Raw genomic sequence first — 23,722 nt, 5'->3', positions numbered from 1 at the left:
ACCTTGCAACACAAACAAAGTTTGTTTGCTAATAATAATGAGATAATAATGTGCAGGAAAAGAGCAGTGGAATCTCATCTGAGAAAGATTTTGTGCAATCATGGAAAGAACATGAAGAAAAAAAAAACTTGGCTGTTTTAAGCTTTGATGTTTCTTGATATTGATGAATACTGTTCCTACAGCAGTGCACTGTTTTCCAGCTGAACAGACGAACATGTCAAGAAGTTAACATTTCCATTTCTGTTCAGGTATTCAGCAACTTGTTAAGACAGCATCAATTAAGCCTTTTTTTATCTCACCATATACTTTTCACTGAAAGTACTGGCTTTTGAACCTTTTCTTATTTACTCAAGACATAAAAAGCATTTCCTTCAGTGGTTCCCTTTCTTCAGGCACACAAACAATCCAATCCAAATGGGCTCAGTGCCAAACGTCAAGCAGCAACAACAACACCGCTAGCAATCAAGGGAAATAAGTGGAGGGATTAAGTGTCCTGAAGAGAGGGGAGGAGAGTAAGGTATGAGTCTCTTCCAACCAAAATAGCAACTGGATCTGATGGCTAGCTGCAGACAGATATGGAACAAGACAAGAGGTAGGTGCAGGCTAACCTGAAAATAGAAAAAGACTAAAGGCACATTTTGATTTATTTTCTTTACCTTTCTGTACATGATATAGAAAAACTCATTCAATTCTGAATGTAGGCTTACAAAAAATACAAAAAAACTTTTTGATTTTAGTACATGAAACTGTGCTGAAATGTGTGATCTTACATCTCCATCAGGTGACTGAACTGAGCAACATCTGGAGTTTCATTGTGGAAATCTCTTCAGTTTTTCTTGACTGATGTTTGTTATCTTTGGTCTTGGCCGCTTGGCCTTCACAGATGTGTTTACAAGTAGCATGCTATGTTCAGATTGTCCACAGATGTTTTTAAAAAGCCAGCCCATCTGAGGAAAAGACTGCAAAGTGTTGATCACAAAATCAGTTAAGCGTATGTTTTATTCCTGAGAGATCTGAAAAATAACATTAAGAACATAAGAGAAATGAAAGATTTGTTAGGAAATGAAAGTCACTGAAGATAACTTTGTTCCACCCTCCAAAACAGTTTTTGCTGGTCCCCCTGATATGGAGATATTTTGAGACATTTTGAACATGCACTTGTGAACTTTGGGCTTGTGTAAAGCCAAGCGAGATGAACCGAGCGTCCTGCTGCCTATCAGTGCTTTCAGGGTCTGTCTGACGAGAGCCAGATGAGAACTAGGAATGCGTCAAGGCAGTAACTGCTCATGAGAGAACAACAGACACATATGATTTAGTAATAGGTTTGGAAATTATAGCAGTAGTCCTGCTCTGTATGTTTTCAAAAGTCGGTTTGGTTTATATTAACATCTATGCGCTCTCCAGAGAAGGTCTGAGAATGTGTCATAGCCATAAATTTGAAAGCTTAATAACCTCCACTGACTCCTCTGAAACAGGTTATGCAAACAGCAGAGATATTAGCTTCATTCCTCAGAGTATTTGACCTGAATGACATGAGTTTGGATATTTGCTTCAAGCTCCACGGGTCTCATTTATAAGTGTGATGTACACAGAAAACTGGCCCTGAAACTGACCAGTGAGAGGTAATCTATAAAAAACACATTTGACGTGAGAATGTCTGGCTCATGCAAACTGTGCTTAAAACATTTAAATACCGTGGTGATGACATTCATGCATAATGATAAAAAAAAAAGATGAAAAAACAAAACAACACAACAGAGCTGCTCCACGATGCTGTCGCCAAAGGTGGCGCAACTCTAGGATAACAGGCTGCCTGATAATTCATATGCTTTCCATTCATATATTTTAAAATATTCCTTCAACAGGAATCATAACTCCTCTTTTATTAGCTAATTATTACATTTTTCTTAGAGGTTCCTTGCACATTACCTTAAATTTTATATTAACAACACAATGCTTACATCCAGACTTGGCTCCTCCCTGATGTAAGATGTTGATAAAACTGAGTAATCAGTTATACCGGCTTGTGTTTTGGGGTTGTAGGAGGTTGATGCTTGGTATGCAGCTGAGATACGAAGCAGAAGTTGAATATCCTTTAGTGCAAAACGTTTCAGTGCCTTATAGTTTGCACTGCAGCCCTTTTACTGGTGGGAGGACACTAAAAAATACATACTGTTTATTTAAAACCTCTCTGCAGAAATAACACGTACAGACAGAGAGAGTTCGGGTGGGTGCTTCAAATACATGAAGATGCTTGAATTTCAACTAAATTCTGGGGTTCTGTATCAAGTAATTGAAAGTGATCAATATTCTATGGACACAGTTTTGTAATAAGGTCGTAATAAACATTTAGAGGAAAAGACTCTGAAGTCAAGTGATCATGTGCTTAAGAAAAACACAAACAGGTCTGTTCAATATAATGAATATTTATTGATTGTCATGGCTCAATGACTGATCTGTGTAGGTGAAATAAAGGTTGTCTTATATTTTATACATTAAAGTTACTGAAATTGGGGGATTCTTTTCTTAAATTTGTATTTTGTCCTCAGACCAGTCAGGTGTGTGAAGGAGAATTTTCAAAGCATAAAATGTTGTTATATTTTAGTTCGTCCCAGCTATGCAGAATACTACCACAATACATTGTCAATAGCAGTAATAAGTGATGTAATACAACGGTGACATTAGTTTATTTGTATTGTTTTTATCTCCGTAGTGTGGTGCTGGAAAAGTTTGAAAACTTACCATGAAAATGCTTGAAGAGAGATTAAATTTTACGAAAGTGTATGAAAGTTGAAATGCTAATTGCTGACATGCATGCTCACTATAAAGAATTAAAAAATGAACATAACCATTTATGACTTGTGATCCTCCTGAACAGGCATTTAGGCAGTTTTGGCAGTCATGTCGAACATTTTTTACTGCCTTTAGTTTATGGCCAATTTACTATTTCCAATGTTTCAGGCCTTTTGTGAAAAGTTTCAAACAGGAGGACAATCGCATCCAAAGGCTCATTTCATCACTTACAACTACATCATCTCATTGTTGTCAAGAATTCACTCCTTTTCTAACTAATCTGTTAATTTTATCTTTAATATTTCATTTTAAAATGAAGTGCTTGCGGTAATCAGAACATGAGGGAAAATGGTTCATGAAGACTCCCAGTTTCTGTTTTTGTCTGTGCTGTAACTTTTTGTTTGTGTGAGCCATATGTCCCAAATTAATGAATCCAGGCAGTAAACTGAGCCCTCTTCACTCTGTCACTGCTTCTTGTCACAGTAGGATTGGCCTCAAACTCTTTCTCTGAGCCTCCCTCTCCATCTCTTCTTCTCCTTACTGAGTCGCTCCCCGCTCTGTTCTTTCTGTTTTTGCGCAAGTGTCCCAGTTATAAAATTGCTTACATCCTACTCAGTCTGGGGCTGGATTGAAATTTCCCATAGGGTATGTACCAATATGCAGAGAGCACACTTCGACAGATGCCATCAGAGAACAAGCATATGAATTACCAGGCAGCCTGCCATCTTTGAGTTCAGACAGAATGGCATTAATACCTGATTGCGATCCAAACAACAACACAACAACAACATGAAAGCCAAAGCAACTGGGAGCAGGTAAAGGTTTCATCATTTATATATTAATGGATTAACTAACAAAGACTTTTCCAACCCCCCACACCCCCCCAAAAGTTAAAATGTCACAGAAGCTGCCAGCATTCAGAGGACGTTTGGGAAAAAATAAAAAGGAAAGAAAACAGAAGAAAAAAAACTAGGGTTAAGTTGTCAGCAAATTACGTTCCAATAAATACAATATTTACAACTGCTGACCATAACTAATTCAAAGGCTTTGAGATATTCATGAATACAATTAAAGAAAACATGATTCCTTTAATTTCAAATAGTGGTAAATATAGGCATTACCTAATTACCTGAACCTAATTACCTTGAAGGTAAACTACTCTCATATTAACCAATGTGCAACAATTTTCTATTTATTATGAAAGAAACTATAAAATGCTTCATGAAAGAATAATTATCAAACAGAACTTAGTGAATTATGCAACTTAATAGACTTTCTATGCATCTTATGAAGTAGTTTTTGCAATGGGCTCTCCGGCTAAATCAGTCTGCCACAGATTTTATTGACAACAACAACAAATTCTTTGGCATGAGCATCACAACGTAAATATACCACACTGCTGCTGCTGTGGAGATTAACTCACTTCGGTGTGCTGAATGCTTGGAGTGGCTGCTATAGTAGGGGAGTTGAACTTAACCACTTGAGGGCATTTATGTGTATAAGGGTTAAATTCTAATATGCATCATCAGTCATACACACAATTGTTACTATATAAACCTGATGGACTTTTTTTCAAAAATATGCCTCATTTTTTCATGTTAAGATGAAGCTGGATCTTAGAGTTGCAAAATAAAAAAAAAATAGAAAGCAGCTCCGCAAACAAACCACTTCGTAATCTTAAAAGTTAATTTTAAGCATGACACTAGAAATGAAAAGACTTTATGAAGAGTTTGTGTTCATCATGAATGCATTCTTGTGTGTTTTTATCCCTGAATAATTCCAAATGACTTCACATAAAGTAATGCAAAAATGTGTGACTGTGGATCATTAAAGAAATATTCATGTTGTGATTGAAAACTTGTGGGTTTGATTCCAGTTTTCCTACCACATGACAGTATTTAACCCCAAACTGACAATGTGCTTTCTGCAAATGAATGTGTGAGCAAATATGACACAGTGAATGCTCAGTATGACCGGAAAAGAGCGGTTTAGGTTTTGTTGCACCAGCCTTTCAGACCACTCAAGTCTTCTCGTTCTGCTCTACATCCCCAGAACCAAACATGGAGAAGAAACATTGAGCTTCTAGCTGCCGCAAATCTAGAACAAACCTCAAGAAAACGGCAAAACAGCCAAAAACACAGTTTGTTTAAATTAAGATTAAAAATCTAGAACTTTTAGTCATAATAACTGGAACATTGATGTAGATTTTTTTGATGATTGTGACGATGGAATTTAACAAAAAGTAATGGTTATAGTTTTATAGTCGTTTTTGGTTTAAAGCACTTTAAACTGTCTTGACGCTGAAATGTGCAATACAAATCAACATGACTTGACTAGATTACATGGCATAGTCCAAACTGACACCAAGCATTTTGAAGTGTGAAAAATAATCATAATTAATTAACAAATATAAATATAAAGAAATTGCAGCTTGTTTTCTTAACACCATTTGACTTTGACGAACCTCAGCCATTCGCAGTGTGCCAGCGTATGTTTGGCTGTGTTTCTTCCTTTCTTTTACATTTCTCTTTCATCATGTGTGTGTTTGGTCAATAATAAATATTACATTTTTATCACACCTTGTTTGGTAAGGATCTCAGTAAAGGCTTTGATGCATTGCTGTGTTCTGTTACAATTAGAGACAGACTTGGTAAAGAAAAGCCTTAAAATAAATGATTGTTTTTTTTTTTATCATGCCATTTTCTTGACCATCCTGTCCACTGCCCCCAGTGTCACCCTTGAGTTTCACTTGTTTCCTAGTTTTCAGTGTGAAATAATTGGAATAAAAGATGAATGTATTTTACAGCTTCCAGAAATAAGAGAGAGTACATTTAGACAAGTATGTTGATTTAAAAATTAATAACTTAATTCTGAAGGGGATTTGAAAAACGTACAAACGAATAGTAAATCCTGACAAGTGTTTTCATTTTTAAATCAATGGCTCCACTCATCCAGCATTTTGCTGCGTCAGCCTTTTTGCAAAGCCAAAGACACATTGTAGTGAATCTGAAAGCCTGCTTCCTGCTCTCAGCTCCCATCAACATAGATGGTCCATTTTGAAATCCATAACGCTCGCTGATGTAAGAGTACTTGACATTTAACTGTTTTTTTCTTCCCATCCATCACTCACGGATCTCGTCATCTCAGGGAGCGCGCTCTCTGTTTGGGATTTGTTTGGCTTTGTTTGACATGTTCTTCTGTTTACTTTGGTTTGTTTTTGTTTGTTAGAAACTCGACAAAGCGGCGTAAACTGGTGTTGTAATTTGGCCACACATGGAGCGCGTAAGAGTGGAGACTGATCGATTGTGAGCTTCTGCTTTTTTGTTGCATTTTTATTTCCTCTCTCTCAAATGACACAAACATTAACTGAAAGTCTCCTTTTCTAAAAGTCTGACCTTTGTAGCCGTTTATGTGAGGAAATGGTTGCATGTAATGTATGCAACTCATAGATGTGAATGAGGAGGGGGGGTCAGTTGGGGAGGTACCAGGGATTTAAGGAAGGGGGCATAGTAGTGAAGCACTGGGCTCCCAAATGCCTCCCTATATCAGTGTGTCCATGTGTGTGTGTGTGTGTGTGTGTGTGTGGGTGTGTGTGTGCTGCTGTTGGATATGACTGTCAGCAGGCGGTGCCTCTGAGAAAAAGGGGAAAGGAGGGTGATGTTTCCAAAGGGGGCCCAGTCTGTTACCGAAGGGAGGTGGAGACTACTATCCCACCCAGTCAAAGTGTCTTGCTGGTGCTCTCACACACGCATACACACGCACACATATGCACAATGTTGCATACACACTTAGACATACTGCAAACTCTCCACAGGAAACTCTGAGCCATAATGTGAAGGCACCTCAGAGCAGACGGGTGCATTGCTCAAACCAAGTGGGATACGGCGCAGCTTTGATAGTGCGTTAATTACTCATGTGATGTGATACAGATGTCTGGGGGCTTCAGCTGAAAGTTTGCCTGACGGTTTCCAAGGGGGCCAGGCAGGCGTTTTAGAAGCGGTAGGTGAAAACCAAACGTATTTATTATTTATGCATGGATCAGTTTGCGTGCTGTCACAGATCCCAGCAGTGTCATGCTGATGCTAAACTGTGATGCTACTTGAAGGGCTGGCTGCTAAATAGTTCTTTGTGTACTTGGTGACAGCAGGGACTTTGAACAGGAAGAACTCCGGGCTATAAGACTTGCCTGCACCGTGACATGATGAAATGGGCTTCGGTGTGGATCTAAGAGTTTGAAACTTTAACAAGTCTTTACTAACAGCATAGTGTAATGAACTGCTCTGTATTTTTCAGGAAATTTGTTGACTTTTTTTTTTTTGGTGAAAAGGAGCGTAATCCAAGAGGAAGTTAAATGTGTTGTTTTTCTCTTTGTAATTTAGCCTGCTTTGTATTTGAACTTCAGTGCTTTTGTTGCTCAGCTTACATTAATTTGTTTAAACAAAGTCAGAACCACATGTTTAAACTTTTAAAATCAAAAACAGAGGGAGAATGTGGAGCAGTGGGAATCAAAAAGTGCAAACCCGAGAAATGGACATCCATCCAAACAGGGCATTACAGATTGAACTGAATTTTCATACAGGAATTAGTGAGAGCAAAATATGTGCTTCTTACACTCTGTTGATGTCTTATATTGAATGTCTGAGTATAACTATAGGTGGCATCTCCCATATGTGTGCCCCTTTTTGAAGTCTTAAATACGTTAACCTTCATGAAAACTCCTGATTGAGACAATAATGCTTCAACATTTATTCTAAATGAGTATTTGTATCTCTTAAACCTTCTTAACTTTTGTCTTTTTACATCACTGGAGAAGCTTTGGCCTTCTGCAGAAGAGAGGCTAAACTTAAGAAAAACCGTCCAACTCTATATGTGGTAGAAAACATTCACTGAAATGAAACGGATTATACTATTCTCACAGAAAAACATAGTGGTGGCAGTATCATGCTATGGAGATGCTTTTTTCATTAAGGATGTGGAAGCTGGTTGTAGGTGGAAAGTGCTAAATACAGAATGATTCTGGAAGAAAACTAGTTGGCCTGTTTGCCCTTCCACTTTACCACAATGTATGACAAGAAGATAAATTGATTTAATCAATTAATCAAATTTGCTGTTCCTGAAAACTTCATTTCTGAGAAAATCTGGATTTTTTTCATATATGCACTCCTTCAAATTCCATAGCTTAGAAAGGAATTGAAGAATTACAATCTTTTCTAGACAAACAGATTTACAGTTTCTATAAATTTCAACTCAGAATTTAGGTCAACTCACAGAAGGAATGATTGAAATAAAAGTCCGATTTGTAAGATATTGTCTGTCATTTGTATTTTTTAGTTACAGGAAAACAAAATCAATTAAATTCACAAATCAAAGTTTGAAAAAAAAAATGGAGATTTTATTTCTAGGCTATATCACGCAACCATTCCACAATGTAGAACTATTGTATTAAATACAATAGTTTGTGTTGACACATTGTGGAAAAGTGAAAAAAAAAGGGTCTGCACCTCAAATTTCTAATTACTTAGCTTTTAGTCTTTAGTTTTAATCGAAAATATAACCTGTTCTTCTCGTTTCTTTTTATTCCAGCTGTAACATATTGAGGCAGTCTTCCAGTCAGTGAAATCAAAGAGCTCGATGTATTCGATAATGGGGACCGCAGCCCGGCATATGCTCATGCTAATGGCCTGTTTGGCAGCCAGAGGAATGTGCCAGATAAAGGAAGCGGAAGCCCAGGACTCTCTGCCAGTCATCCACTCCACCCTCCAACCCTCAGGTCTCCACAGCACCGCCAGTCCAGATCTGCCTTCATTTGTCCCAGGAGCTCGGATGCAAGCTTTGGGATCCAGCTCTGCTAATAATACAGTCTTGAAGAGACCAGTGTCACCTCCAAAGTGCGTTGCATATCCCTCAATTAGCAACTATTTTAAGTACATCAACACCGTCATTTCAGTTATCGTCTTTGTGGTCGGCCTGGTCGGAAACGCCACCCTCCTGAGGATTATATACCAGAATAAGTGCATGAGGAACGGGCCCAACGCCCTCATCGCCAGCCTTGCCCTGGGCGACCTCATCTACATTTTCATTGATATTCCAATCAATGCGTACAAGGTAGCACTCTCACTCCCCTTGCTGTGTGTTTATGTTTGTTCTTAACTTTATCTCATAGCCAGACTGCTGAGTGACTGGTTGCATACTGTTGATATGATGAAAAGCAGCAACAATGAGGGAGACTTGCTCAGATAAAACAGGAATATTACAGACGGGAAAAGGAGGGGGAGGCGGTTAAAGGGAGACGGGAAAGCGTAATCAGTCGAAGGGTCGTTATCGGTTTCATGAAGTCAGATAAGTGATGAGAGGAGAACGGATATGACTGTTTAAAATAAACAAGAGTCAGGCTGGACTCAAGCATGCCGCTTGTCTTTTACTTAACTATCACACAAAGACTTCTGTTAATTCTTCACTTTCAGTACAGTAAAAATTAAGTAAAAAGTATTTTCACAACTTGCAGACTTTTTTTGTTTGTTTTTGGTTCTTATTTAATGCTTATAGAGAACTTATTTTGCAAAATTCACAGTCCACTTCCATTTGGGTACCTACTGCTTCTAAAACCAAAAAGTTACATTTTTGTGGTGTCTGGATAATGATTAGTTTCATATATCTCCCAATTTTTGAGTGACACTGTGCCGTTACCCAAGAAGATATCCAGGAACCTCATCAGCTGGTTTTAATGCTGTACAATGGTTGCTGGAATGGTTGTCGTAAAATTACCATTAAGAAACCACTTGGAGAATTCTTGTTGATTGTGCAGAAGGGTTTACTGGTGCTTTTCAAAGTTTATGATTGCATAATTATGCATCTGTTTACACCCACTTACACTTGCAAGTGTAAAATTGAGTTAGCAAGCAGCAGCTTATTTGGATTCATAGTGAGACCCTATAATAACTCAATCTGAAAGGAGCCCAAAAGTGACAGAATTGGGCAGACTAAAATCTCATAATCAAAGAATGATTTTATGCAAAAAAAAATAAAAAATGCCATAGCCCGTAGACTAATCCTAACCTGTTCAAGAAAGCGTAWTAGGTAATCTCTAAATATTTCAGACAATGAAACAAATCAGACAGAAATAACCTGGGTAAATACAAGAATAATTTTTCAAGACAGGTAACCTAAGCTGGACCTATGTTTGACCTAGGAATTAACTGATATGAGCCAAAATATTTGGTTCAATTTCACTAACAATGCTACAACCTAGCCTGTAGAATCAAAAAGTCACAAAATAGAACCTATTTTACTGCATGAAGTAGGCTAAAAGAGCTCAACTAGCGACACATCATGCCTCAGTCTGAAGAACTTCAAGTACATTTAATGAAGTCACTTACACTCATCTGGTTTTAAAGGCTTAAAAATAATTCAGGCTTTGGATCTCTAGCAAATCACAGTGAGAGCCAATATCCACGTGAAACAGCAGTGAACCTTCCCAGGAGTGGCTGTCCTGCCAAAATATCTTCAAAAGTGCTTCAGTCACTCCTTCAGGAGGTCACTAAAAAAACCAAGAAAATCTGAAGCACTGCATGCTTCACTGCCAGTGATCACCATTTGTGATGCAACAAGGAGAAAGAGACAGAAAAAGACATCCAATGGATGCTTCGTAGCTAAAACCTCTGCTAACCAACAACAGCACAAATATCTGTCTCACATTTTCCTGTAAAACATTTTAATAATCCCAAAGACATGGGGACATATTTTATGGACTGATGAGACCAATGTGAAGTTTGCTGGGAGGTGTAGCGTTACTTTAAAAAAGGATGTTAATGCTTGAAAACCCTCAACTGTGGCTGAATTCTCCAAAAAGTGGACAATAACCAGTTATTAGAGACCAATTACTTTTACGACCATGCTCTTTTTTCATAGCTTGAATTTTTGGTGACCTGAAACAAAGCAGAAGACAGAAATCTAGTTTTCTAGACTAGATTGTTTCATCTCCTTTTGTCAGTCAATAATGACTGACAAAAACACATGGCACATAAATTATGTGGAGATTTCAGTTAGTTCAGGCTGTAGTTCTTTTATTCCCGTGTTTGTGTAAAGTATTTACGACATAAACTTCAGTCATTTAAAGGCACTGATTTATTAGTTGCTAAGAATTTGCATGAGAGTAACAGATCAAATCAGTTTTTTTTTATTTAGAAAGGTTTCTTTGTGGTTTCAAGTGACTCACAGCAATGTTGTTTGCTTTTACAACCACTTGAAAATATGAAACATTGCGTGACTTATGTGCTAAACAGTTGCAGACCCTTTTCGGCCTAACTCGATTTATGCCAGTAAACACTGTCAAGCTTTGTGTAGTAATAAAGAGCGATGGCGGGATTGAGGGATCAGTCACACCAATCTCTGTGCAGCCACATTAAAAGAACGTCATTTTGCACAGAGAGAAGTCAGGAAAGCCACCTGGTTAAAATTAACTTGGGACTCTGAGGGGCACAGCGACTTTGTTGTCTGAGCAACACATGTGCAAAGAGGAAACTAAAAATCTTCTGGGGGGAGCAGTCTGCGCACAAACAATGAGTGAGCCACGTCCACAAGGTTGCAACCCCCCTGCCCCTTCTTCCTGGGGATAAGGACACCGTTTCCGAAAACTCTTCCTTTGTTTTTATGTTGAAGAGAGGAAAGTACCTGAAAAGAACAAAGGTAAAGTTTATATGAAGATGTCCTTGATTAGAATATAAACTTTAATGGCACAGAATGCAGATGAACTTTAGATGTTAGTTTGGTCAGTTTGACTTCCAGATACCTTTGTTTCCCAACGAGCTCTGTAGTTCCATTCTCGCTTCTTTTACACCACTCCTTGAAACTTTTTTATTAACTTTACTATTTTAACCTGCATCAGTCACAAACTACAATGCATTTGAATGTAATTTTAGTTAATATTAAGAGATTTCTGAAGGCAGTGGATTGCCCTGAATCCTTTTTAGGAGGGGTCAGAGCATAAGGATCTAGTTACAATGCATGCAATTAAACGATTACAAATAAACCTTTACGAGTTTGAAAACCATTAAATTCCCCTTCATAATGATGCACTGCATTGTGCATACAATTATACAAAATGCATTGACATTTATAGTTGAAGCATGGCAAAATGTGGAAAAGTTCAATACCTCTGCAAGAAACTCTAGTCTGAAAGCCAAAAGAGAAAGTTTGAGACTAAAATCTGGGCCTGAATTCACAGAAAGAACAGTTTGATTCACCTTTCCCCAATTTTTCTGCTGAACCATTATCATTTATATAAGAATGTCAATTTAATTAGATGTATTAAAAAAGACTTTCCCTTCTCTATTAAACAGTATTTTGTGGATCTCTAACTTGTCCTGACTTCAAACACCTTCACACACTACAATTGTCTAGAACAGAAAAGAACTGTATCTTTCCGACTGTTTCCGAATTTGTTGCCATCAGCATGTAACAGAGTGGCTCCGCTGCTATAGATTTTAATAACTACACATCAAAAATATGGTGCAGTGGCCCAACTCTTGGCTCATGTTATGCTACGCAGACAAAGGGTGCATTCACAACAGCCCAGTTTATTGCGCTTTAATCCAACTCTAGTTCATTTGCCTAGAAAGTCTGATTTGTTTGTGGAAGTGTGAATGTGAAATTTAACTAATGTGGGTCAAAAAAGTGAACTCTGGACCACCTAACTGCATATTTGAACACAAGCGAACCAGAGATCTATAACGTACAGATATTTGATACAGATTTTTTTCAGATCAGTCAATATGTGCCGAGAAATAACCAGCAGATTGTGTAGCGTTGTTTAAATAATGACTCTTTCCCACAGCTCCTGGCATCCCGTTTTCCCTTTGATGACCACTGGTTTGGCCTGTGTCTGTGCAAGCTGGTGCCTTTCCTACAGAAGGCCTCCGTTGGCATCACAGTGCTGAACCTGTGTGCCCTCAGTGTGGACAGGTCAGTGCTGTCAGACTCCTCAGTAGCACAAACATATGAAACATATTAACCATAATGTAAATCTGTTTGAAATGCAGGGAAAGTGAAAAGGAAATTAAGTTTAAGAAAATATATGTAATCCAAATGCCTTTATACTGTCATGGTCATGTCTCCTCATTTGTAAAGATGCAACATATTTTTTTTTTGTTCTTGAACAAAGTTACTAATTACAGCTCAGAATTGATGCTATAGAAGTCCAATTTTTAGAAACAAATTATAATTTGATTTATTTGGCATCCCTTTGGCATCTTTTTTTCACATAGAGAGCAAATGCTTTGCTCAAGATTTAGTTTTGCTTTTGGCTTATTTATACAAGAGACCACATGGAAAACATTCCTTAACAATGACAGGAAGACTAGATGATCGCTTTTGGGAAAGCCATCGACTCAGTACTACTTATGAGTTTGTTCTGCTGAATTACAAAATATCCCTTTGCTCCTGTTAACCCCTCTTGCAGCAGTTGTTTATAAGATCATCCGAAACCCATGGTAAAGAAGTGTACAATGCTTTAGAAATTAAATTGCCTTTATGGACACTTTGCTCCAGTTAGTAAAGAGATGAGCAGATATTAGTAGATACCCGGGGGGACGCACAACAAAACCAAAATTCAGAACAAAGGAAAAACAAATAAGTAAATAAATAAAAGTTGTAGCTTCTTGAAAAATATTGCAGCTTTTTTATGTGGGGATGGAGGTTTTCTGGAAATTAGCACGACTGGCTGGTGAGTCCAAGCTGCCAATCTGTTTCAGTTCACATCTTAGGGCACCAGAAACATGTAAATGATGAATATTTTGGAAAACTATTTATTAGTTTGCACTTTGTAATTTCCGTTAAACAAATGTAAAGCATTTTGCTCTAAAACTGTATTATCAACTAACATTTGTCATTAGCCATCTAAAATGTTGTTTTAAACATCTTCGGTGGGAATTTTGGTTTTGGTTTTGCAGGAAAAAAAGCATGCTCTCCTCTCTTTCCCATTTTAATTAGAATTCAACATAAATGTGTCTATTATATTTATATATCAGGAGTGAAATAATGAAAAGAATATTCTAATTATCTCATAAGGTCGGTTCATTTTTTTTCCCACATTATGCATTTATATTCCAATTAAAGGTTGCATTTTCTCCTTGTGTGAAGCTATGCTTCTGCACTATATGGCTTTACACATCTTTACATGAAGCGCTACTATGCAATATGTACACTTTGTGAAGTCAACTTTACTTGCTGTGTTGATAGCCAGCATGCTAATGAGTTTGATAGTGCCTTAAAATATTTTTCTAATGAATAAGTTATGGTCCTGAAGTGCTGTTGTTCATTTGCATGTCACTTAATGCACTATCCAGCTTCGCAGATGCCGTAAGACATTCAACCTCATCCAAGAGGCTCTGAGGTTCAACCAGCCAGACAGTTTTAATAACTTCGATTATGAGGAAGGTCCAGGAACTGTTCGGTTGCATTCCTAAAGCACATCATCTCCATTTGTTCCTGGAACTGCATAGCAAATCTATTTGAGCACATATTACAATCTATCTTTGTCACCTTTGCATCATTTCACCGCTACAAGTAGAGGAAAAGGTGGATACATTTCCACTTAGTGAAATATAAATGCCGCCATGTTGTTCAACAGGGAAATTCAAATGTATCATGAAAAATATATTATTTTTGCCATAAAATCTTGATGCACGGTTTTACTAAAACATTTCGACAAGTGGTTTCCATTAATGAAACAAACAAGCAAACACAAGCCAACACAGAGAGACCTCGCTGCCAACATGGGCCAGCCTGTTTGGAGGCATCACAAAAATATAAATATTAGATATTAAAAATAAACAATTGATCATCTCGCCTCATAAATTCCTAAAATTCTGATTGTCTGCTGACTGAGCATTTTGTTGTGTTTGGCATGCTGGCAGGCAGGAAGTCACTTTTGTTAGCTGTTGCATTTAATAAACAAATGGCATTTTTCAGTGCCGTTCATGAATCAGTGACTGAAAACAAAACTGAGATTATTTGCAGCTAAAATGGACATAAAAATCAAATTTATGTAAATTTAAAAGTTAATGTTTAATCACACATTGTAGATGGAACACAATAATAGAATGGATATGTGAAGTGGCGCAGTTGGTAGAGCTGTTGCCTTGCAGCAAGAAGGTTCTGGGTTCGATTCCCGGCCCCGGTCTTTCTGCATGGAGTTTGCATGTTCTCCCTGTGCATGCATGGGTTTTCTCCAGGTACTCCGGTTTCCTCCCACGGTCCAAAAACATGACTGTCAGGTTAATTGGCCTCTCCAAATTGTCCCTAGGTGTGAGTGAGTGTGTGTGTGCATGGTTGTGTGTCTCTGTGTTGCCCTGCGACAGACTGGCGACCTGTCCAGGGTGACCCCGCCTCTCGCCCGGAACATTAACTGGAGAGGCACCAGCAACCCTCCCGACCCCACTGAGGGACAAGGGTGTAAGAAAATGGATGGATGGATATGTGAAGTGGTCACCCCAGGTTATTGAAACCTTATAGGAAGCCCACATTCTCACAAATAAATTTAATCTTAACCCTACATTTCCAGTATTCAAATTCGAAATATCAGATTTCTATTCATCCATCTATTATTTTTCACTCAATCTTGTTCCTGAATAATATATTTCAGCTAAATTAACAGAAGCAGTTAATCATGAATAACCTTTTGGTTATCCGTGCATCTGCCTGTCGCGCAGGTACAGAGCCGTGGCATCCTGGAGCCGAGTGCAGGGAGTGGGCATCCCTCTCCTCACAGTCATCGAGATCGTGACCATTTGGGTTCTGTCTCTCATCCTGGCCGTGCCTGAGGCCGTCTGTTTCGACATGGTCACCTTCAACTTCAGCAACACCACCATGCGCACTTGCATGCTTAATCCACAAAGCGATTTCATGAGGGTAAGCCATTATATTCCTTTTTTTCCTGTTTTCAATTCAACTTGAGCTTAACAGAAAAAGTGGTATTTTAGTTGGCTGGTAACTTGGCATACAGTAAGTGATCTGTGGGGTGATGTTTTACCAAGTTGATTTTTTTTTTTTAGATCTTTTGCTTTTTCAGCCCATTAATATGAATGTCCATTTTTTACATTAAAGAAAAATAATAAAAGCCCAACAGATAGTCATCATTTTGAGTTTTAATGTCATAGTTTAGACTTTTAAAGTCATAATTATGATATGAAGCAATAATTTTGATCTACAGAGACATAATTTTGATTTTCGAGGTTATAGATTCAAAGCCATAATTTTGAGGTGGAAAGTCATAATCTCAACTTTAAAAGACATAATTTTGACTTTCCACATCACTTATATTAAAGTCAAAATTTTTACATTTAAAGTTACAATTAAGAGAAAGTCTGTTTTGAGATCCAGCATCATAATTTAGACTTTCAAATGTATAATTATGAAATTCTAAGTCATGATAATGAGATACTGGAGCAAGCCTCCATAGAAAAACAGTGCGACTTTCTATCTTTGAAAGTTAAAGTTATGATTTTTACTCTTGCAATTATTACTTTTGTTCCTGTAAATATAGTTTGAAAAATCTACATTTTATGATTTTAAATCTTATGACTTTCTGTTGCACTTTTAATTTTTGTCTTTAGTGAAAATGGACAGTGTACAAGGAAAAACTGAAAGATTATCAGAAAACATTGAGAACTATTTATAAAAGATTACAAAACTATGTGGCTTCTTGGACGTAATTTAAAAAGAAATAGAAATGGCATAAATGCTAGACACTTGTCTTAAACACTTAATTAGTCTTAAGCTGCTTAGAAGCAAAGTACGCTGCACTTGCCAGTGGCGTAGAGTTTAATGCGTGGGAGAAGGCCACCCACCTCAAAATTGTGCCGAGGCTCTGTGGTTCTTGGTTGTTGCAGCAATAAAAAAAAGGGGAGGATTTTCTTCATACTGCAGTTTTACCTCAGCATTTAGCTTTCGGACAGAAGAGAAGCAACAGGAAACACCAAGTTCAGAGAGTTTAGGCTCTTTACCTAAAGGATATCCACTTCCTGTCTGTGCCTCTTGTTGCACTACAAAATAAAATTTTTAAATCCAGATTTAGTGTGATCAGCACTCAGCGATATGTTCACAAGCAAACAAACAAATTCAGATTTTGAGTGTTCTCAAATGACTGGTAGTACAAAAATATTAAACTAAATGTAAGTATATATTTAATTTTAAAATGTTTGCTACACTCAGAAGTATGTGTGGGCAAAGTTTTCTCCCTTCATAGGACACATTCACCAGATTTGGGTTCTACCACTTCCTATGTTACACAACCTCATGTTACAGATGGATCCACTTACACTGGCACAGTTCCTACTCTGAGGTAGAAACTAAAATAGACCATTTAAACACTTTTTATAGACCACTTTAGGTTGAAGCTGATTTAGTTAACATGCAAATAGGAAATACATTCTCCAACTGCTTTAAGTGCAGACTGCAGTAAACCACATTTCAATCTTCCTATAAGTTTAAATACTGCAACAATGACAGAAAAATTCACTTTCTTCAAACATCTGAATTTCTAAAAAGAAAAAAAAATCAAATAGCACAATATTTCAATAATTTTTTTCTTTGCTATTTGACAGTTTATGAAACTAAAAAGTCAAGACAGTGAACAATGGTAGATATTTAAAAATTTGGAAAATAGAACTGAAACATCACTGAAGAGACAAAAAGTCCAGACCTGCATTGAAACTACTTGAAGTGAAAGTTAACATGTTGAGTAATGTCTCCATCATCTCAAAGACGTAATATTTCTTTGAAATAAGTTTTTTTTATTTTTTTTATGGACAGCTGACATGTCCATCAATGCAACACTGAAGCAATCAACTCCAACATTATGCGGTTGTTCAATAAACAACTAAAATTATTGCTATCCATTGCAATTACATAAAGAACATGAACGAAAATGTGTAAAAAAGATATTTCAGTGTTGGAAAATAAACCAACTCAGCCAATATTTTGAGTAAAGTCTCACTTTCAGATTTGAACAGAGTAATGTTTCTTCCTTGTTCTCTCTCTTTGTGATTGTGGCCTTTCCACATGCCTGACACACATAATTGATTGCTGGCCAAGTGCAATTATGGGGGCCTTAGCCCTCAAGTAGCCACATGTGCTTTTCCACACACAAAACTGCTGTAATCTCTCCCAGATATGAATATAGTGTCAACTTCTGAGAATGTGTTATAGTTTAAATGCTCGTTTTACTTTTGAATTCTCTACACGCTGCATGATGTATGGGGTGGTGGTTGGGCAGTGGGGGTACTTTGATTTAGGATGGCAAAATTCCCCCATAATGATCGATTTATGAGTGGGGTTATGAAGTAAAACAACTATTGTGTGAGAAGGCCAGACCAGATCTTCTCGGTTTTGAAGATAGCACATTTATCGTACCTTTTCAGAACCACAGGCTTGTATTATACGCTGCATAATTGGAACCAGCTTTGTTTGCTACTTCTGACCAAAATTCCTATAAACTTCACTTCACATCAAAACAGCAACCAGATGGTGTTTTCTGGATAAAGAAAAGTGAGATTTATACTGTTTCACCATGTCACTGTGAGTAATGATCAATTTTGACTTAAATACAGTTTCAGGTATAAGCCATAGCTGCACCATGAACATAGTTCAGTTACGATGTATACACACCCGGCATATTTAGTCCTCTGTAAATTAATCAGAGTTTGTTTTCCCGTTGGGTCAAACCTTTTGTGCATGTGTGAATACAATCAAGCAAATCCTGGTGAGGACCAAACAACTGTACCACCTCCAAATGAATTCTAGTGCAGTTTGCTTTGGTTGTGAACACAGATTGGCCTTAATCCAGACCAACTACAGGAAATGTATGTCAGTATGGTCTTCACCAGCCACTGTTGCCATCTTTCCCTATTCAGCTTGCAGCTGAATTTGCAGATGCCTTTCCAAAATTAATATCACACCACAAACCTGTATTAGCTGTTCTTGACAAATATTGTTCTTCACAAATACGTGCAAAAGAAATGGGCAGCATGCAGGACTTCCGAAGTTAGGTTTTTCCGGATCTGTGATCTGTCCCGACCCCCGTCATTTCTGTCTAGCAGGAGCAATGTTTGTCATCTGTGTGGCTTTGCTTACAAATTTTTGTTCGGATGTTAAAAATCTCAATTTAAATGCAATCCACATTAAATTAAAAAAATAAAGTCCGCCTTTGGTCCTGACCAAAGGACTTTTCTAGTGTGAATATGCCCTTAGGTAAGGATTTGTGTAAAACATTGGCTGTTGAGATGCTTTCAGCCCCACAGATACTCTATTCTAAGGTGACCAAACTACTGTAAACCTTGAAATAAATGCAGTTCAAATGTAACAGAGTCCATCACTGTGTTTGCTTCTCTCTAGTTCTACACAGAAGCAAAAGACTGGTGGCTGTTTGGCTTTTACTTTTGTGTCCCACTTATCTGCACCGCCATCTTCTACACTCTCATGACCTGTGAGATGCTGAACCACCGGAATGGCACCCTCCGCATCGCGCTTAGTGAACACCTGAAACAGGTTGGGCAATACTTTGATTCCGTCTTCAAATAAACTATGACTCTACGCCTCCTCTTTACAAGGTGGAACCTCATCTTGCGTTTCTCTTTGCAGAGGAGGGAGGTGGCCAAAGCCGTCTTCTGCCTTGTGCTGATCTTCGCCCTCTGTTGGTTCCCTTTGCACCTCAGCAGGATTCTAAAGAAGATGGTCTACCGCCCGAAAGACAACATGCGCTGTGAACTACTCAGGTAATAACTGTGCTTAAGCCTGTTTTGGATGTCTTATGGCTGCGACATTGTTTTGCTTCTACCTTTTCAGGCAGTTGTATTGCATATTTTTTCCCTCAACAAAATTAATTATTCATTTGAAAACTACACTGTGTAAAAAAAATAAAATGATCCAAAACATAACCTGTCCAGGATGTACCCTGCCCTCTTCCAGTGACCGCTTGACTTTGCAAGGATAAGTGGATACTGATAATGGATGGATGGATCTAAAACACTTTCAGTGTAACAAAAACAAAACTGAAAAATGCGTGGGGGCAACTATGTTTTGACGTCACAACTTTCACAAAAAATGAGTTCTCCAAGAGAGAATACTTTATGATCTTCAGATATGTTTATCTTTTCAGCTTCCTGCTGGTTCTGGATCACCTCGGCATCAACCTGGCAACAATCAACTCCTGCATAAATCCCATCATTCTATACTTTGTCAGCAAGAAGTTCAAAAACTGCTTCAAGGTGAGGTTCTCTCTTATTACACATACACACATATATACACATACATGATTATGTTTAACACATAACCCCCACATCATGTTTGTTTTGAGCTAAACTGGTCTGTAGCACAAACAGTGAACTCAATCCTCTTGTCCATGACTCAGAGGCCTCGTAGTGATGACATGCCATGAGCAAAAAGCCAAAGCAGCCTGATGATATATGTAGTCACTTCACAGGCTGAGGTCACAGTCTGTAAATGTCTGTCAAGGGAATGTTACCCAAGATAAACCTTTGCCTGACTTTGGAGGTTAAAGGGCTTTGTGGGAACAAACAAGAGATAAGTCCACATATGGAAAAACCCATGGATAAATACAGCCATGCTAAAATGTACATTTTTCTCTCTTTTTATGTTTTCCAAGTCGTGCTTGTGTTGCTGGTGTTACTCTGACAACCAACTGAACAGCATTGGACTCGTGAATGGTACCAGTGTCCAGTGTAAAAGTCCAGAACCCAACAACCTCCACACTGACAAAAGTATCAGGAAAGACAGCAACTGATTGCTCTCTGGAGGTTTTAATGAGTTCAAAACGCAAGTATAATGTAAATATGAAAATACAAACGTATATGAAAGCATAATTTGTACTCTGAGGGCACAAATCCATCTGGAAGAAAGAATATTTGGAACTGGAATACAAGGAACCAACCATGGAGTGAGTTTCCTGAATCTCAGAGAAGGGCCAAGCTTCCTGAGAAACCCCACCCCTCTGTTCCCACACTCACAGGCAGTGACACAGCAGCCTAGGAGGAAGAGAAGCATGATGAGGAAGAGGAGGAGGACTCTTTAAAGGGATACAGCTGAACTCTATAAATTAATCTATCAGGAGCCAAGCGTGCTGTTCCTGTAAAGGGCAGCACCACTGGGAAGGATGCAACAAGAACGAAAAGGCCGTCTCCTGGCGGTCGGAGAGAACGATGTTGAGACACGTGTACATGCTGTTCCCAGAAGTTTACTACTCACTGGGATTAATAACCAGGCAGGCATGTTACTGACTCAAACGACAATAATCGTCAAGACAAGACTAAAGGTTTGCAATTTATTTGACCTATACTCACTGCATTTAGCTGGATACTGTTTCTTTTATATCCCTCAAGATTTTTACAAAAATAAAACTGTGCCAGAAGAACAATTTAAGTGTAATGTGAACACAGATCTGTGTATAGTAAAAGTAAAGGGTTACAAGATTTTGCAGTGCTAAGAATCTTTCCAAGGAACTGGCATAAATCTGTAAGATTATCAACTACAACCCTGTTATTTCTAAACTCTTTATAAAGGTCATGTATATGCAGTCACTTTTACAGCTTTTTATTTTAGTTTTGGGATTGTAGCTCATGCCAGTAATATTAATTTCCATGTATAAATCTGTGAAATATGTGAAAAAAGAAACGGTGCAGGTGAAAGTTGCTAAAGACAAAATCCTGGCAACATTTCTAGATTGAATGTGAGCTCATATGGTGATAAAATAATGCTTTTTAAAGCAAGTGCCCAGTACAAAGACGGAAGTTAGGATAACTATTTCGTGAGAGGCAGAAGCTTGGAGATCTAATAGACAGGCAACCTGCAAAGGGATTAAAAGTGCGCTATGGCAAGAGCAGTGCATCTATAATTCACCCTAATAGCAAATGGCCACTTGTGTCAAAACTAGCAAGTTTCTTCTGACTTTTTTACTTTAACCAGCTATGACGTGGTTGTGTAAAAAATATTAATGGAAGCAGAGTTACCATGTGCTTAACTCATGATTGTTTCAAGGGCACCACCAATAACACCACTCACACTCCATAAGTCCATCTACTTATAAACTAATGCTGGACATGTGATGGTTGAAAACTAGATCTGGAAGGAAAATACTAATAACAGATCAGATGGCCAGTACAGTCAAACACTCAGTCATTTAGCTCAGACATTGAGGAAAAAAAAACTTGTCAGTGTGCAGCTAATTTTCCTTAGGCATGGAAAATCTTTGGAGCAAGTGGTTATTGATTTCATTTAATAATGTAACTACGGTTTATTAGTTCATGTTTGTACTGAAAGCAAGAAAAAAGTAAAACAATTCTTCCTTTATTGAGAGAAACTTTATGCTAACAAACAACGCAGCTGCCTGAATTGTCTGGCTGCCGAGTCTCCTTGAGCTATCTAGTCCTTGAATTGACCTATACCAACTATCAGCTTTGGGTTGTTCCCTCTCTTGAATGTTGGCGTAAAAGGTATTTGAACCACTTTAGCTACTTTTGGTAGGTGACCTAAAACCTGCCCTTGATTCTTTCATAATTGTGCACCACTGTTCCTGCAACAAGAATCTCTGGGTAAAATACAAGAGCGAACTCTAAACGTTTCTCTCGGTTTTCCAAGAAATCAAACCATTTTCTGTTCAAATCGTTAAGAAATCTATACTGAAAAAAAGACACAAACTAGCTTTTTAATCACAACACTGTGAATTTTACCATAGAAATGCAACAGTAAAGTGTCATCTAAGCTTGTATAACCAAATGAACATCAATCTCTTTAATAGCTTCACTTTTATAAAGTGTTATATCATAGTAGTAATAAGTATTTTACTCAGGCAACATTAGCTTCATTACAATACTAGTATGCTACAGTCAGAAAGTAATTTTGCTTAAAATCCATACAACCACCAGTTGAAATAAAGACATGTATGGTAATTTATATGAGAGGAAGTAAGCTTAAATAAAATATGGGTGGGTTGTGTAAAAGGAAACAAATAGCTAACAGTTATCAACCAGAATCATATGTAAAAGTGAAGGATTTGACTAATTATCAATGTTGTGCACAATGTAACTATATTTTTGATTCAATACAAGTACAGTGGAAAACCGGTAAATCTTGCAAGGAGTTAGGGATCAAAACCAGCTGTAAATGGCTGAAACACTGGAAACCCTCTTTAAAAATTTAATAGTACAAACACCAAATATATCTTAATTTGCATTTTATTTTCTGCTCTGAGGGTACAGCCAATCACTGCCAAGGAAGATGAAAGCGGTTCCTGGATTGGCTGCTTTGCAAGCAAGAAATAGTGCATCAAATAGGTATTTCAGCTTCCCCAGTTGCACTTTTTTTCCAGAAAATTTTTTTCTACAAAAAAAAAATAAAAAAAAAATACAAGATAGCTGAATGCTCCATAAATACTTAGAGTTCCGTTCCATTGAAAAATCTGCGAGTAAAAAACCACAAATAGGCAGGGGTCCACTGTACTTCCTTTGTAAGACAAAATAATGGTAAAGCTTTACATTTTAGCCCCTTTAGCTACAATTTCAACATGAGACTTGGAACAAATACTCACCTACTTAACACTAAAGCAAAACATTAATGTTTTCTGTCAAAATAGCTTCCTTACACACTGTATATATACTTGTATTTTCTTTCATTGATATGTGAATAAATGCAAACCTGTGAGTTTGAATGTATACTTGCATGAACGTGCGCCATTACTTGCACACCTTGGGTGTTTTGCACACTTGTGTACAGAAGAACAAGCAAAGTCTTTTAGTTGAAGTATTACTTATACCACTATTCAAAGCGATTTGTGATAACCTGTGATCAGTAATGTGTGTTCATTGTTTTACATTCATGTCAGTGATGCTGCTTGAACCAATAAATCGCTTTTCTCTTCCAA

At 37.7% G+C, this 23,722-nt stretch overlaps 1 protein-coding gene across 2 annotated transcripts; it reads left to right on the top strand.

Annotated features, from left to right (window-relative positions):
* Positions 1-571: 571 nt before the first annotated feature.
* On the top strand, positions 572-23,722 carry ednraa (endothelin receptor type Aa). Of its 2 annotated transcripts, none has more exons than XM_008420281.2 (8): positions 572-592; positions 8,377-8,898; positions 12,626-12,753; positions 15,501-15,699; positions 19,183-19,335; positions 19,429-19,562; positions 19,946-20,054; positions 20,453-23,722. In XM_008420281.2, exons 2-8 carry the CDS (start codon positions 8,425-8,427, stop codon positions 20,588-20,590), a joined length of 1,335 nt encoding a protein of 444 aa, XP_008418503.1. In that variant the 5' UTR covers positions 572-592; positions 8,377-8,424; the 3' UTR covers positions 20,591-23,722. The 2 variants fall into 2 exon arrangements, with proteins under 2 accessions (XP_008418503.1, XP_008418495.1); XM_008420273.2 differs by lacking the exon at positions 572-592 and adding an exon at positions 6,526-6,792.

Source organism: Poecilia reticulata, linkage group LG1 (assembly GCF_000633615.1).
Source record: "Poecilia reticulata strain Guanapo linkage group LG1, Guppy_female_1.0+MT, whole genome shotgun sequence".
NCBI lineage: Eukaryota > Metazoa > Chordata > Actinopteri > Cyprinodontiformes > Poeciliidae > Poecilia > Poecilia reticulata.
The sequence above is the reverse complement of the archived record's forward strand: the minus strand, read 5'-3'. Positions and strand labels throughout refer to the sequence as shown.

Coding starts and splice junctions, on each gene's coding strand:
- ednraa (XM_008420281.2), top strand. CDS start 8,425: ATGTATTCGATAATGGGGACCGCAGCCCGGCATATGCTCATGCTAATG. Junction 19,336..19,428: donor TTAGTGAACACCTGAAACAG/GTTGGGCAATAC, acceptor TTCTCTTTGCAG/AGGAGGGAGGTGGCCAAAGC. Junction 20,055..20,452: donor AGTTCAAAAACTGCTTCAAG/GTGAGGTTCTCT, acceptor ATGTTTTCCAAG/TCGTGCTTGTGTTGCTGGTG.